An 11,997-nucleotide genomic window follows, 5' to 3' on the forward strand; every position below is an offset into this window, starting at 1 on the left:
GCGGGCTGGCCGAATGAAGCTATTCAACCGGCGGGGTCGCCGATGTCCCACGCTCGGCTGTCAATTTGATTCATTCGAGTCATTTGATTTGTTTGATTCTTGATGACTCATAGGATTATACGATGCTTTATTTGCCTTATCAAGATGAGGCGATGGATGCAAGTTTTGATTAGGGTTAGCACTATTATGAAATACACGGAATATTGAAGTGGTAGAGACAAGAGAGCAGCATTAGCAGCAGCATTGAACGAAGGCTAACATATGGTGCAGACTATCAGAGAGGTCAAGAGTTTATACATATAAAATATTTGACAACATTTGCGTAAGTAAAGCACTATTCTTGTCCATTGGCGAGAAGTATTCTCCCCCCATCAACACACAATGATATTCCATCCACATAAGCCTACACAACAGATAATGATTAGCACCAAGGTTGAAATAAAGAACATAAAAGCGAGGATCAGACTTACTCCGGCTTTGCTAACGAGATACAACACCGTACCAGCGATATCCTCTGCAACTGCGGCCCGTTTCGCAGGCACTTTATCAAATAAGTTGCTGAAAATATTGCCCTCCGCACCTACTGGGTTCATATTACTCGGGACAACTGTATAGAATGTTAGAGACTTCTTGCTGGCCAATATAGAGTAGACTGAACTCACATCCAGGATTAATCCCACACACTCTCACATAAAACCGATGATACTTAGCAGCCAACAACTTCACCAAATGATCCGTCGCAGCTTTACTCGCCGCATAACTCGAGAGATCTATATTGGTGACATTATGCATGCTCGCGCACGAACTCGTAATCACAATCACGCCACGCCCCTGATCGCGGCCCTCGGCCGCAGCAGCAGCGAGAAGAGGTAACAACGCAACGCTCAGGAAGTAATGAGCTGTCGTGTTTACGCGGAAAGTCTTTTCCCAGTCTGCCTCGTTGCTGGACCACATGGATTCTTGCAGTTCGGTTATGGAGGCTGTGAGGACGTTGCATTGGATAGGAGGGTCGCGACGAATGCCAGCATTGGAGATGAGCATGTCGAGATGAGTTTCTCGTGTGGAGATTTCTTGAGCTAGGGTTTGGATCGAGGATTTGGAGGAGAGGTCGCATGGAAATCTTCAGTCCAAAAAAAAGTCAGTCAATTTATTCATTTGTTTTTGCGATGGTAAGTGGTGCTCGTGAGAAAAGGTACATACCCCAAAGCACTCCCTCCAGTCTCGGAACCGAGCCGATTGAGCTCTTTGACGACATCATCGATGGGATCACCAGGTAATGCGACAACGTACACTTTGGCGCCGTTTGATACTAGTCCCTAGGTAAACTGTTAGTTTCTTTATTCGATGAAATAGGCGGACTGGTGTTCACCTTGCATATCATAAGCCCTAATCCACTGCTCCCGCCGGTGACTACTGCCACTCGACCTTGGACATTAAATAGATTGAGACAATTTAGTTGTGCCATCTTATATATTGTTAGTATTGAAAAATAAAAAAAATGCAATGAAAATGTAAAGGAATGGTTCATGCGAAGTATATTACTTTTTTTCTGCTGTTGTGCCTCCAAGGATAAAAATAGTTGATCGCGGGGATGTCGGGAGGACCGACAAGAGCATACAAAACACTGCATACGTCTAGCTCAAGCCCAAAAAGTAATATGATTAGCGGGGCATATAGGTTCCTTTCCATCCATGGATACAATATTGGGAATTCATGTAAGTCGTATGTTCAATATTGAATGTTTGATTTAACGATTGCAGCTCTATTCATGGATTGTCTAAACTAGAGAGGTCGACATTGAGCCGTCAACTGTGATTGTCGCACCACAAACATAGCTCGAAAGACCACTAGCCAGGAAAACAACTACATTTGCAATCTCCTCACACCGAGCAGCCCTCTTCAGAGGGACCTTGTCTTCCAGAGCCTTGATAACTTCAGGATTATTCTTTGTAAAGGTTTGATAGGTGCTCCATTCAACCGAACCATCCGGATGAGTGATATTCGGTGTATTAACGAGCCCCAATGCCAAAGTGTTGACACGGACGCCCAAAGGCGCAAACTTGCGAGCATAATCCTTTGCAATGACGGGTTTGGCTCTCGTGAAAGTGGTATAAGGGCTTCCAATCGTTGGGAGCACAAGGTCATATCCAGCCAAAGACGTAATGACCACGACGGAAGGAGAGCCTCCTGCTTTGACACGCTCCACCAAATATGGTTCTGTTGCTTCGAGTAAAGTTACAAGACCCATGATGTCGGCATTGAAACTCTTCTCCCAGTGCTCGGGGGTGGGATCCTGGAAAATGGGAGACGCTTTGTCCCAGAGTTAGATACCGATGCTGAAGACAAGGAATTTATCGGCTCACCGTTGGCGACTACACAATCAATTCTGCCAAATTCCTCAACCGACCTCTCCACCCAATTCTTGATGTCGGTAGGGTTGGCGATATCAACCGTGGACGCGACGGCTCTGGCGTTGTCTGCAGCTCCCTGGAAGGCGGAGAATTCATCACCTCGAGGGTTTCGAGCACAGTACGACACGTTGGCACCCTCGGCGAGTAGAGCTTGAACAATCAACCGTCCTATGCCTTTTGAGCCCCCTGCAATCATATCCATGGATGTCAATACTAACGGCAGCAACGGCAATGGGCATTACTTACCAGTCACCAAGACATGGGTGCCAGACAGATTACTCGCGAATGGATACATTGGGAGATGATAATCAAATGTTAAATTGCTGTGATAGTGACGAAGATTGGAGAGCTTCCATCTGAAGAAGAAAAGAGCACATTGTATATTCGTCACTACCTAGGGCCATCTGGTTGAGAAATCCCAACGATTACAAATTCAACGTTCTTCCACGGTAATGAGTCTATATTCAGTATTCAAACTAAGTATTTTGAATCTTCAAAAAAAAAATCTAACTAACCTCTTTTGGAAAATAAGATTCTATCTTGTTTTCCTATTTGGGAATAGTCTGCATTCGGACCAAACCATCCGCGCGTTTACGCTTGATGAAGTTCTTTCTCTATTCTCTAAATGTAAACCAAGAAGAGTGATGTGCCATCAACTACATTGCCGGTGAGGTAAAGAAGTCATACAGTCTCCATGACATCTCAATTTACATTCTTGACACACACAGACCCTGCCCTAGGGAGAGCCAACACCAAGCGCATGCGGGCCCATGTCACTCGTAAGAATTTTGAGAAGCGGCGCGAGCGATTAGAAGATGCGAGATGCGGAAACAAGGTCTTGCGAATTAAGCCACAATTAACAGAAACCGGAATATCAGAGCCGGAGCTATCCGCAATGAAATGCCGTGCTTTGAACCCTTATATGGGACTCGTGGAATCCGATTATGTTGTCATTCACCAATGTAAGCTAGTCATTTGCTGACGTATGTTGAGACCATTTCTCATGTAACTACCTAGTATTCCGCTACTTTAGACCTTTACTCCTCTCTTTGGCGTCTGACAAAGCGACCTTGCTCCGGGAACGATCCTGGATCCAGTTGAACTTTTCCGAGCCAGCTCTTCTGGAAGCCTCCTTGGCATGGGGGGGTTTGTATCATGCCTTGACTAGCTCAGGGTCGGTTACTAACGCTGACGTGCACCAAGCCAAGGCTATCAATATGATCAACACCAGATTGAATGATCCTGTAACGGCGGTAACTGATGGAGTACTTGGCGCGGTATATACCTTGGCATATTGCGAGGTAAGCTCTTGTCCTTCGATCCAAACTGGGAGCAATATAACTGAATTTTGTCCACTACTAGCGCTTGGCAAAGAGAGAAACAGGCTTTGAGACTCATATGACTGGCTTCAGACATATGATTCAATTCAGGAGAGGACAGAATAACCAATATGATGACCTGTCTTGGTTCTCAGAACTGCTTATCTCGTATGACGACTCCTTATATTTTGTGAAAAGATTACAGCTGACGATACTTCACAGAGATATTGATATGAATTCCCAGGCAAGCACAAAAGCACTGCATTCGTTCTTTCCAGATTCCATCTCCAGAACCCTCGATGCTATATCCAAAGATATAGCCAACCTGCGTACTGCAATCGAATACTCAAGGAGATACGAACTGGCAGACCATTTCCTCATCAAAGAAATCGATGAACGGATATTGACTATACAGAACAAAAGCGACACGCTGCGAGGCAAATTACAATATATCGACGCTCTCGCCCAATCCATTCGTATTTTCCTTCATCTATCGTGTGACCGTCTGCCCATATTACCTGCCAACCTCACTACCTTAACCTCCGGCCTGAAAAATATTCTGAGCGAGCCGGATACTCGTCTCTGTTCATCATTTGAGTTCACGATTTGGCAGCTATTTGTTGGAAGTGTGGCGAGTACGGCCGACTCTGATACTGGGATTTGGTTTAGAACAACTCTCTGGAGGCTAGCACGAGCGTTCGTTCTTAGAGAATGGAGCAGGGTATTGTCTATTTTAGGGAGGGCTTTTATGCCCCCGTATCAGCTATTAGCGGATTTCAAGTCGGTTTGGATAGAAGTAATGGAGAATCAGAGTTTTCACGTTTAGGATACCTGCCAGACCTTACTTGTTACGTATGGGAATGAGTCCGACTGGTATTTTTATTATAATAAGTAATTTTTTGGCGATGATAGACTTGTTTCAAAGTTGTATTTTAAATATGTTTGATTGATGTTCCCGAACCAGGTACAGTCGAAATAGTGATGTCTATAAATCATGAGCTACTAACCAAATACCTTAAATGCATCTCCTCGCTAAATCACTCCTTGTAATGATCCTTCGTCCGTGCCTCAGCTGCGCCCAAACATTCAGTCGTCATAGCCTCATCTCTTGGAACAAGTTTAACCTTAAAGTCCCTCGGAATAGCAACCAAAGCAGACTTGAACTGGTTGTAGTCCACATAGTCCGTGTTGGGTGGGTTGTCCTCGCTTGCAACAATCTTGTATGATGATAAGATACGGACGAGTGCGGCGTAGAGAAGTCGTGAGGCAATAAATTGGCCGGAACAGGCGCGAGAGCCGGCTCCGAAGCTCAAGTGAGGAAGACCTGTAGTCTCCTTTTCAGTGGGAGGGTCGAGGGATTTGAGCCATCGTTCGGGGTTGAATTTGTTTCCGTCGGGGCCGAAGTGGTCGACATCTATGTGTTGTGGTTAGTGTTTGGTCTAGTATGTAGATTAGACGAAGATCAACTTACCATGGTTACCTGCCTGAGCGTTGATTAAAATCATCGTCTTGGGAGGAATAATTGCTCCGTTCCAGTTGACTTCGGTCACCGTCTTTCGAGGCAAACTCATGGCGCTGACCGTGTAGTAGCGACCAGCCTCTTTGATAATAGCATTGATATAGGGGATTTTCTCTTCATGGATACAATCAGTCCAGGCATCACGAACATCCGGGTAGAATCTCTTGATATCTGCGTAAGCACGGTCTTGCCATTCTTGACCTTCAGGTGTAGCCAGGGACCCGATAGCCGATGTCAGAGTACCGGGAATGGTCTCAAATCCACCAGACACCAGTGAAAGACAGATAGAAGATACTTCTACTCCGGTAAGCTTGGTTTCTTCGTCTTTGAGAATAGCGGCAGAAATGCAAGGCTTATCAGTGCCATTTTTGATCATGGCGCGGACCTTATCAAGCAATAGGTTCAAGTAAGCATCTCGGCGCTCACGAAGCTCTTTGGATCGGATATTCTTCTCGTTGTTGGGCATGTAACGCAAAAGCGGGACGTAGTCTTGCAAGTTCTCGGAGGCACTTCGGAGGAGAGAGATGGCGGATCCCACATAGAGAATCTCACGAAGAAGGTCGTCGTAGACTTCGTCCATTCGGATTCCGTAGCACAAAGTCAAGGTGGTGTTCAAGGCATATCGTTGAATAAACGGTCGGACATTGAGTTCTAGTTGACCATTCTTACTATCACGCTTCAAGTCTCGCACGATGCAGTAGCTTTCTAGGTCGAACATGTTGTTGTAATTCCTCAATGCCGGTCTTCCCAAAGCAGTTCCGGCGGCTTTTCTCTTCTTCTTGCATGAATCATCCCAGGGAGACGAACCGATGGTGAAACCCTGAGTGCTGCTAATGATGCCGTGGAAAGTGTACAATTTGGGACGATCGATAATCGCATTCTGGTGACCAAGCAACATCTTTCGGCAGTCTTCAAATGAGTTTACGACCACTGCACGAGTGTTTCCCAATTTGATCTGGTAGACGGAATGTCCATATTGTCGCCACCAGCGCTCGCAGACACTGGCGTGGTCTTCACCCAATTTGAGTAGATGGCCGAAGACGGGGATTGCGCCTGGGATTTCGGGCAGGCCTTTGATGTGCGGAATATCTGTTGCAACGAGCCACTGATGGGAGTCAGTTTAGTGCTCCAATCCTCTCCTGAAGGCGACGGTGAGATTTACCTTGTAGATCAAATATCCCACCAATGCTGCAAGGACACTGAGAGAATAGGTCTTTGGGACCGCATTGAGATAAGCCGCCAGGTCGGCATCTAGTTTGATGGCGTCTGCCATTGTGGTTGCTCTTCAATGGAGAACTATGGACTCTTGGATCGTGTAGTTGCTCCAAGGTAGGGGAGGGCTTGAGCTCAGATCTGCGAACGACTGTTTATATGGTCACACATAGATGAAATATTCAAAAGACAACGAGCAACGTAGCTCAGCAGGACGGCTTTCATCTCGTAATGCGATAAGATAAGTATGCATGCTTGTCGTGCAACGCGCAGTGGCCGGGCCGCCCATTGGGGAAAGCCCAAGTGGGATGGATGAGGATCGCGTCGGACTGTCCGACATAGACTCCATCCAATGGTTTATATCCATTTAAATCCCTGATTATATCCATAGCTCCGCTGTGCCATTTTGAGGCTGAACAATCTTATTGCATCAGTTTTTTCTTTTGTTTTGACATTGTGTTCCTCGTGTATCGTTGTTGTTAGGGCAAGGGGCTAGGGTTCCAGGCAGCCATGACTACAGCCCTAACAACCGTATTAAGATTCTTGGTTTCTCATCGCAATCATGTATATGGCGACATACTGAGGGAATTATAATTGATCTTGCAAGTTTAGTCTGTCTGAGCTAAGAATTGAGAAATTCTACTATCCATCCAATCGTTATCCTCCGGATTAGCACCACTTCCAGCCACATGTCCCCAAACCGAAGGGATAACAGCCACCTCTGCCTTCTTTAGATGTTTAGCTTCTCTCTCACTAACCTGCCATGTAAAGTATTGATCGGTCTGGCATGGCATGAGAAGACACCTTGCACTCAATTGGCCCAGAGCTTCAGACACAGAAATGACATTCCCATCCATATTTGAAGAGCCCATACTAACCCCAATATCAGACCGCTGCCACATACCCAGCAACACTAATAAATCATCCGGATACCAATCGTTGTAATTCGTTCCAGCAACGACATTGGCCCAATCATCCAGTGATTTGTATCCTTGCTTCTCAAAGAGGCGTTGCTCAAACCATCCGGCACTTGTCAACCACGCAGAGTATGCGCGACCAAAGGCATGTAATCCACGTAGCGGCGGAGAGGCTCTGTTTGTTCGAAACTCCCCACCAATGTAATCAATAGAACTCTCCAACGCAGCCTTGGGTCCTTCCAAGAATTGATAATTGTGTAAACTCGTCTTGGCCGATGAACAGATGATGATCGCATTGATGATCATGCTTGGGTGTATAGCTGCCCAATGGTAAGTACATTGACCACCCATAGAAAATCCCATCATGACATCAATCTTGTCGAGTCGTAGATGCTCCCTTATGAGCTTGTGTTGTGCGTGAACACAGTCTCGATAGTCTAGGGTTTGCGGGAAGTTTGACGTATTTGATGGGCTCGATGATTCGCCATTGCCGAATAGAGCTACCACTATAACTCGATAGTCTCGCAATGCACCGTTGGCGAAGTTGAGGGTTGAGTTGATGCGGCCGCGAAAGCAGGTAGGGATGAGAGCGACTTTTGTTCTTGTTGGGTTGAATTCGCGGTATGCGAGTTGGACATGTGGGAGGGTAGTTCCATCTTGGAATCTGAAGTTGTTTATGGTGAAGTATTGAATCATGGTATCAGTATTTGGGGAGGACATCTTGAATAATTGCTAATGAGGTTATTTGGTAGAAAGATATATTTCCCCATGCCGACGAACGAAGCATATACATCGTTCAATCTGTTCTAGATCACCTATCGGAGAATCCGACAATACAGGTACTTACTTGCATGACAACAGAACCCATTCTAGATTGGTAACAGAAATAGATTTTTTTTTTTTTTTTCAAATTCTACCTAACCTGCCTCAGACGATTATTTCTCGAAAATCGCAGTAGCCTTAATTTCCACCAAAAACCTAGGATCCGGCAACTCTCTAACCCCAATAGTTGCCCTCGCAGGTGCACTGGCGCGATCACTCCAAATTTTATTCCACTCCTCGTTCATGCCGGCATATTGAGTCTTCATATCCAGAATATAAACAACCGCATCCACAATATTGTAAAGATCGGCCTTTCCATCAGAGGCACCCTTGATTATGCTCTCAATTCGTCGTAGAACTGCGGCGGTTTGTGCGCGGATGTCCAGTTCATATGAGCCGTCGGGGTTTTCGGTTACGCCTTCGTATTTGCCGTCTGGTGTGACGGCAGCAATGCCTGAGATGTGGATTGTGTGATGAGTGCTTGGCGAGACAACTCGTGCATGGCTGTATCGCATGGGACCAGTCTTCTTTTCAGGGTCGAGGAGGAAGGATTGTCCGTTGGCCGACATGTTGATTTTTGGAGCTCAAATAAACAACTGTAATAGTGCAGCGCTGGATTGAAATCTTCTGGTATAATTGATAATTTGTTCGATTTGTTCGTGGTGCTCGACATATCGATATACTACTTGTATACGGCTCAAGGCGCGGCCTGTCCGACAATGGGGCGGATCGACCGAAACAAGCTCCAGCTTCGGTCATTTGCATCAAAACGTACGTAATTTTGATGAAGGAAGCGAAAATAAAAACTAACTACTATGTTCAGCAGTATTTGATTAATGAATTCATGTAAATCTTACCTGATCTGAAAGACTGGCGATCGATCGTGGCTACAGCTATCGCGATTAGGGCTTGTAGTTTACTGTAAAAGGAAATATAGCCCTAGCCCTAAGCCCCGAGCCCTGACTCGCGGATGAGATGTACCAAGATGCACCAGTTCCAATGTTCAAACGCACTGATATGATAATAACATGTAACTATCAATTAGCTAAACTTCTGACTTATTCGACAAGTCCGCACTACTAAGCATTTGGGCTAGTGAGGACTCAGAGCGAGGGGTGAAGAAATCGGACCCTTATCGGGTTGAGTTGGGCTATCGATAGGCGGAGTGATAATAGTAATATTAGCCCATCTCGATTAACTAACTGGGTTCAACACGACAAAGGGACTCAAGGAGCGATATGTTGTAAAGAAGTAAATAGTAAACAAACATTTAATTGATTCACGTATTTTGAAAATTTAGACTCCGTAGGTTCTTCAGAATTCTAAAAGTGATTACCTACAGGAAATCAGTAATTGATGGATGTTATCCAGGCGTGGGGGTGTGGAGCCCTTATCCCGTGGAAAGTGGGCTCAGATGCTGATAAGCTGAGGTGATGCTGCTCATCTTTCTTTCTACTGCTATCTAACTCACTAAACTGACGGTCGTTGTGTGAATAATCTCAAAGAAGAGGACGAAGACTAGTCACTCGACATGTCAGGACCAGCAGCCCGAGCCGAAAGCTCATGCAGAAGATGTCATCGACGAAAGAAACGATGCGACAAGGCCCTGCCACAGTGCCGGGCTTGTCAACATGCTAATCAGCGATGCAGTTTTCTCGACGATGAGAAGGAGACAGCGACATTCTCAATTGCGTATGTTTGATCGAACATTGTTTGCAAAACGACAAAAACTGACTCTTGTATGTTTATATAGATATGTCCGAGGGCTAGAAATGCGCGTCAAAGAACTGGAACAGCAATTAGCCATGTTTTTAGATATGCGGACTACAGAACACGATGCTTTATTCGACTCTTCAAATGATATTGATGGTGTGAGATTGAACTTTAATACTCGACCGATAGAGACCTCTCCGGTTCACTTAATCGCCCAACCGCAGCCGGGACAAACCAGCCCGCCGAATCAGCAGCAACAAGCCGTAATCAATGGCCAACATATCTCCAATACGCATAAACCCGATTCATTAGCCGATGAATTAAAGCTACTTTCCTTGGAAGCTGCCGCAGACCGCCACGTTGGATCTTCTTCCGGGATATCATTCGCCAAACTCACACAAGCCGTTCTTCGACGACTATCGCCGGATCGACAAGAATTTGTCTTTGATGATGAACAGGACGACGAAGAAGATGAGGAAGATGATTGTATACTCAATGAGAACGAAACAACTCCCACTTTTTCATTTGCGTTCAACGAAATCAATACACATTTAGTCTCGTCCCCGCCATTGCCGCTCTATTTTCCTCTATCCAACGATCAGCAACAGGCCGGCCTTCTTCAAGAATCTTTGTCTCTTATTGAGCCAGCTCATATCAGCCATTTACTAGAATTCTATTTCGCTCATTCTCATACCCTATACCCAATTGTCCGGCAGCATGAATTCACAACTGTTCTTTGGCGGTTGTACGCCGACCCTTCCGACCCACTTGCTCAGTCTGCGTTGTGGCAATTCCGGATCTGGATGGTCCTAGCTATTGGGTCTACTGCTTATTCTTCGGTGTCTTTGCTGGATGAGTCGGAATCCGTGCAGCTGTTCAACAAGGCTATGGTTCATTTTGAGGCTGCTATGGGATGTGGAGATTTGGTAAGCAGTATCACCCGTATGGATCTGTTTGTGCAGTAGACTAATATGTTATAGGCCGCTCTAGAAGTTCTAATGCTACAAGTATCTTACTCCTTTTTCAATAAAATTGGTCCGAGTAAGTGACTCCACTCTTTTTGTTTCATACCCAACCATGCTAATATCAATAGATACGTGGATTTTGATCGGGATGGCGGCTCGCATGGCAACTGGCATGGGATTACATACAGCTGAACAATACAAGAGCCTGACTGTTGATATTGCTGAGCACCAAAAACGCCTCTTCTTTTCTCTGTATATGATGGATCGGTATGTCACAAACAAGCCTAACCATGTTTTTCAAGCTGACGGTTTCCAGTGTGGTCTCACTTGCTCTAGGGCGTCCATTTGCTATCCAAGACGACGATATCACCGTAGAGGTATGCTAGATTTGTTAGTGTATCTTCATCAAGCGTGCTAATGTGGTACAGCCATTCGCAGATGTCGACGACGAAAACATCCAACCCGATGGCATCATTCCATCCACAAAACTAGAACCATCAACCATGGCCATCCCACTACACATTCTGGGGCTCCGAACCATTGCGAGCGATATCGGAAGTAGAGTTCATTCAGTGAGAAACAGCGACCCAGCTAGTCAGCAAATGAAAGAACAAACCCTCCAGTCCCTTCACAGACGGCTGATTGAATGGCGACGAACGATGCCCTTTCCACTACCAGACCTGCAATCCAAGGTCCCTCATTTGTGCACCAACTGGTTTGATTTCAATTATTATACCCACGTCATCATGCTGTACCGGCCATCTCCGCTCTGCCAGACGCTCGATCTTTCTCAACTTCGTGTTCTTGCCGAAGCATCTAGCATGGCTATCCGACAAGCCACGACGATGCATCGACAACAACGGTTTTCGTATAACTGGCTCAATCTTGCCGTCTTGTTCAACGCAACGCTTTCTTTGATGTATTCAACAACAGCTCAGCCGAACAATTTGTCTCAGGTGTTGGAGTCGAGCAAAGCCATTGAGGATCTGGAGCTGAGTATTGAATTATTGCAGGCCTTTAGTCGAAAGTTTGCTTCAGCAAAGAGGATTCAGGGGATGATTCAGATTGTTTTGGGCAAGTTGAAGATGCAGCTTGTTCATTCTTAGGTATCTCGGGTAT

General features: G+C 45.7%; 7 protein-coding genes across 7 annotated transcripts; 2 read left to right on the plus strand and 5 right to left on the minus strand.

Moving 5' to 3' along the window:
* Window positions 1-334: 334 nt before the first annotated feature.
* Window positions 335-1,465, minus strand: EYB26_004632 (uncharacterized protein; the record flags this gene model as incomplete). The annotated part of the gene is made up of 5 exons (XM_054263923.1): window positions 335-403; window positions 471-607; window positions 663-1,120; window positions 1,201-1,316; window positions 1,370-1,465. The coding sequence occupies 5 exons, from the start codon at window positions 1,463-1,465 to the stop codon at window positions 335-337; spliced, it is 876 nt and encodes a 291-aa protein (XP_054119898.1).
* A 312-nt stretch (window positions 1,466-1,777) lies between these two features.
* EYB26_004633 (uncharacterized protein) lies at window positions 1,778-2,706 on the minus strand (the record flags this gene model as incomplete). The annotated part of the gene is made up of 3 exons (XM_054263924.1): window positions 1,778-2,310; window positions 2,364-2,597; window positions 2,658-2,706. 3 exons carry the CDS (start codon window positions 2,704-2,706, stop codon window positions 1,778-1,780), a joined length of 816 nt encoding a protein of 271 aa, XP_054119899.1.
* A 399-nt stretch (window positions 2,707-3,105) lies between these two features.
* Window positions 3,106-4,556, plus strand: EYB26_004634 (uncharacterized protein; the record flags this gene model as incomplete). Its single annotated transcript, XM_054263925.1, has 5 exons — window positions 3,106-3,373; window positions 3,429-3,557; window positions 3,615-3,712; window positions 3,774-3,898; window positions 3,953-4,556. 5 exons carry the CDS (start codon window positions 3,106-3,108, stop codon window positions 4,554-4,556), a joined length of 1,224 nt encoding a protein of 407 aa, XP_054119900.1.
* Window positions 4,557-4,767: 211 nt separating this feature from the next.
* EYB26_004635 (uncharacterized protein) lies at window positions 4,768-6,522 on the minus strand (the record flags this gene model as incomplete). The annotated part of the gene is made up of 3 exons (XM_054263926.1): window positions 4,768-5,144; window positions 5,202-6,354; window positions 6,412-6,522. The coding sequence occupies 3 exons, from the start codon at window positions 6,520-6,522 to the stop codon at window positions 4,768-4,770; spliced, it is 1,641 nt and encodes a 546-aa protein (XP_054119901.1).
* Window positions 6,523-7,069: 547 nt separating this feature from the next.
* EYB26_004636 (uncharacterized protein) lies at window positions 7,070-8,098 on the minus strand (the record flags this gene model as incomplete). Its single annotated transcript, XM_054263927.1, has 1 exon — window positions 7,070-8,098. One exon carries the CDS (start codon window positions 8,096-8,098, stop codon window positions 7,070-7,072), a length of 1,029 nt encoding a protein of 342 aa, XP_054119902.1.
* A 215-nt stretch (window positions 8,099-8,313) lies between these two features.
* Window positions 8,314-8,769, minus strand: EYB26_004637 (uncharacterized protein; the record flags this gene model as incomplete). The annotated part of the gene is made up of 1 exon (XM_054263928.1): window positions 8,314-8,769. The coding sequence occupies one exon, from the start codon at window positions 8,767-8,769 to the stop codon at window positions 8,314-8,316; it is 456 nt and encodes a 151-aa protein (XP_054119903.1).
* A 962-nt stretch (window positions 8,770-9,731) lies between these two features.
* EYB26_004638 (uncharacterized protein) lies at window positions 9,732-11,984 on the plus strand (the record flags this gene model as incomplete). The annotated part of the gene is made up of 6 exons (XM_054263929.1): window positions 9,732-9,892; window positions 9,954-10,839; window positions 10,894-10,954; window positions 11,007-11,145; window positions 11,195-11,255; window positions 11,307-11,984. The coding sequence occupies 6 exons, from the start codon at window positions 9,732-9,734 to the stop codon at window positions 11,982-11,984; spliced, it is 1,986 nt and encodes a 661-aa protein (XP_054119904.1).
* Window positions 11,985-11,997: the final 13 nt, after the last annotated feature.

This window comes from Talaromyces marneffei, chromosome 3 (assembly GCF_009556855.1).
Source record: "Talaromyces marneffei chromosome 3, complete sequence".
In the NCBI taxonomy this organism is placed as follows: Eukaryota; Fungi; Ascomycota; class Eurotiomycetes; order Eurotiales; family Trichocomaceae; genus Talaromyces; species Talaromyces marneffei.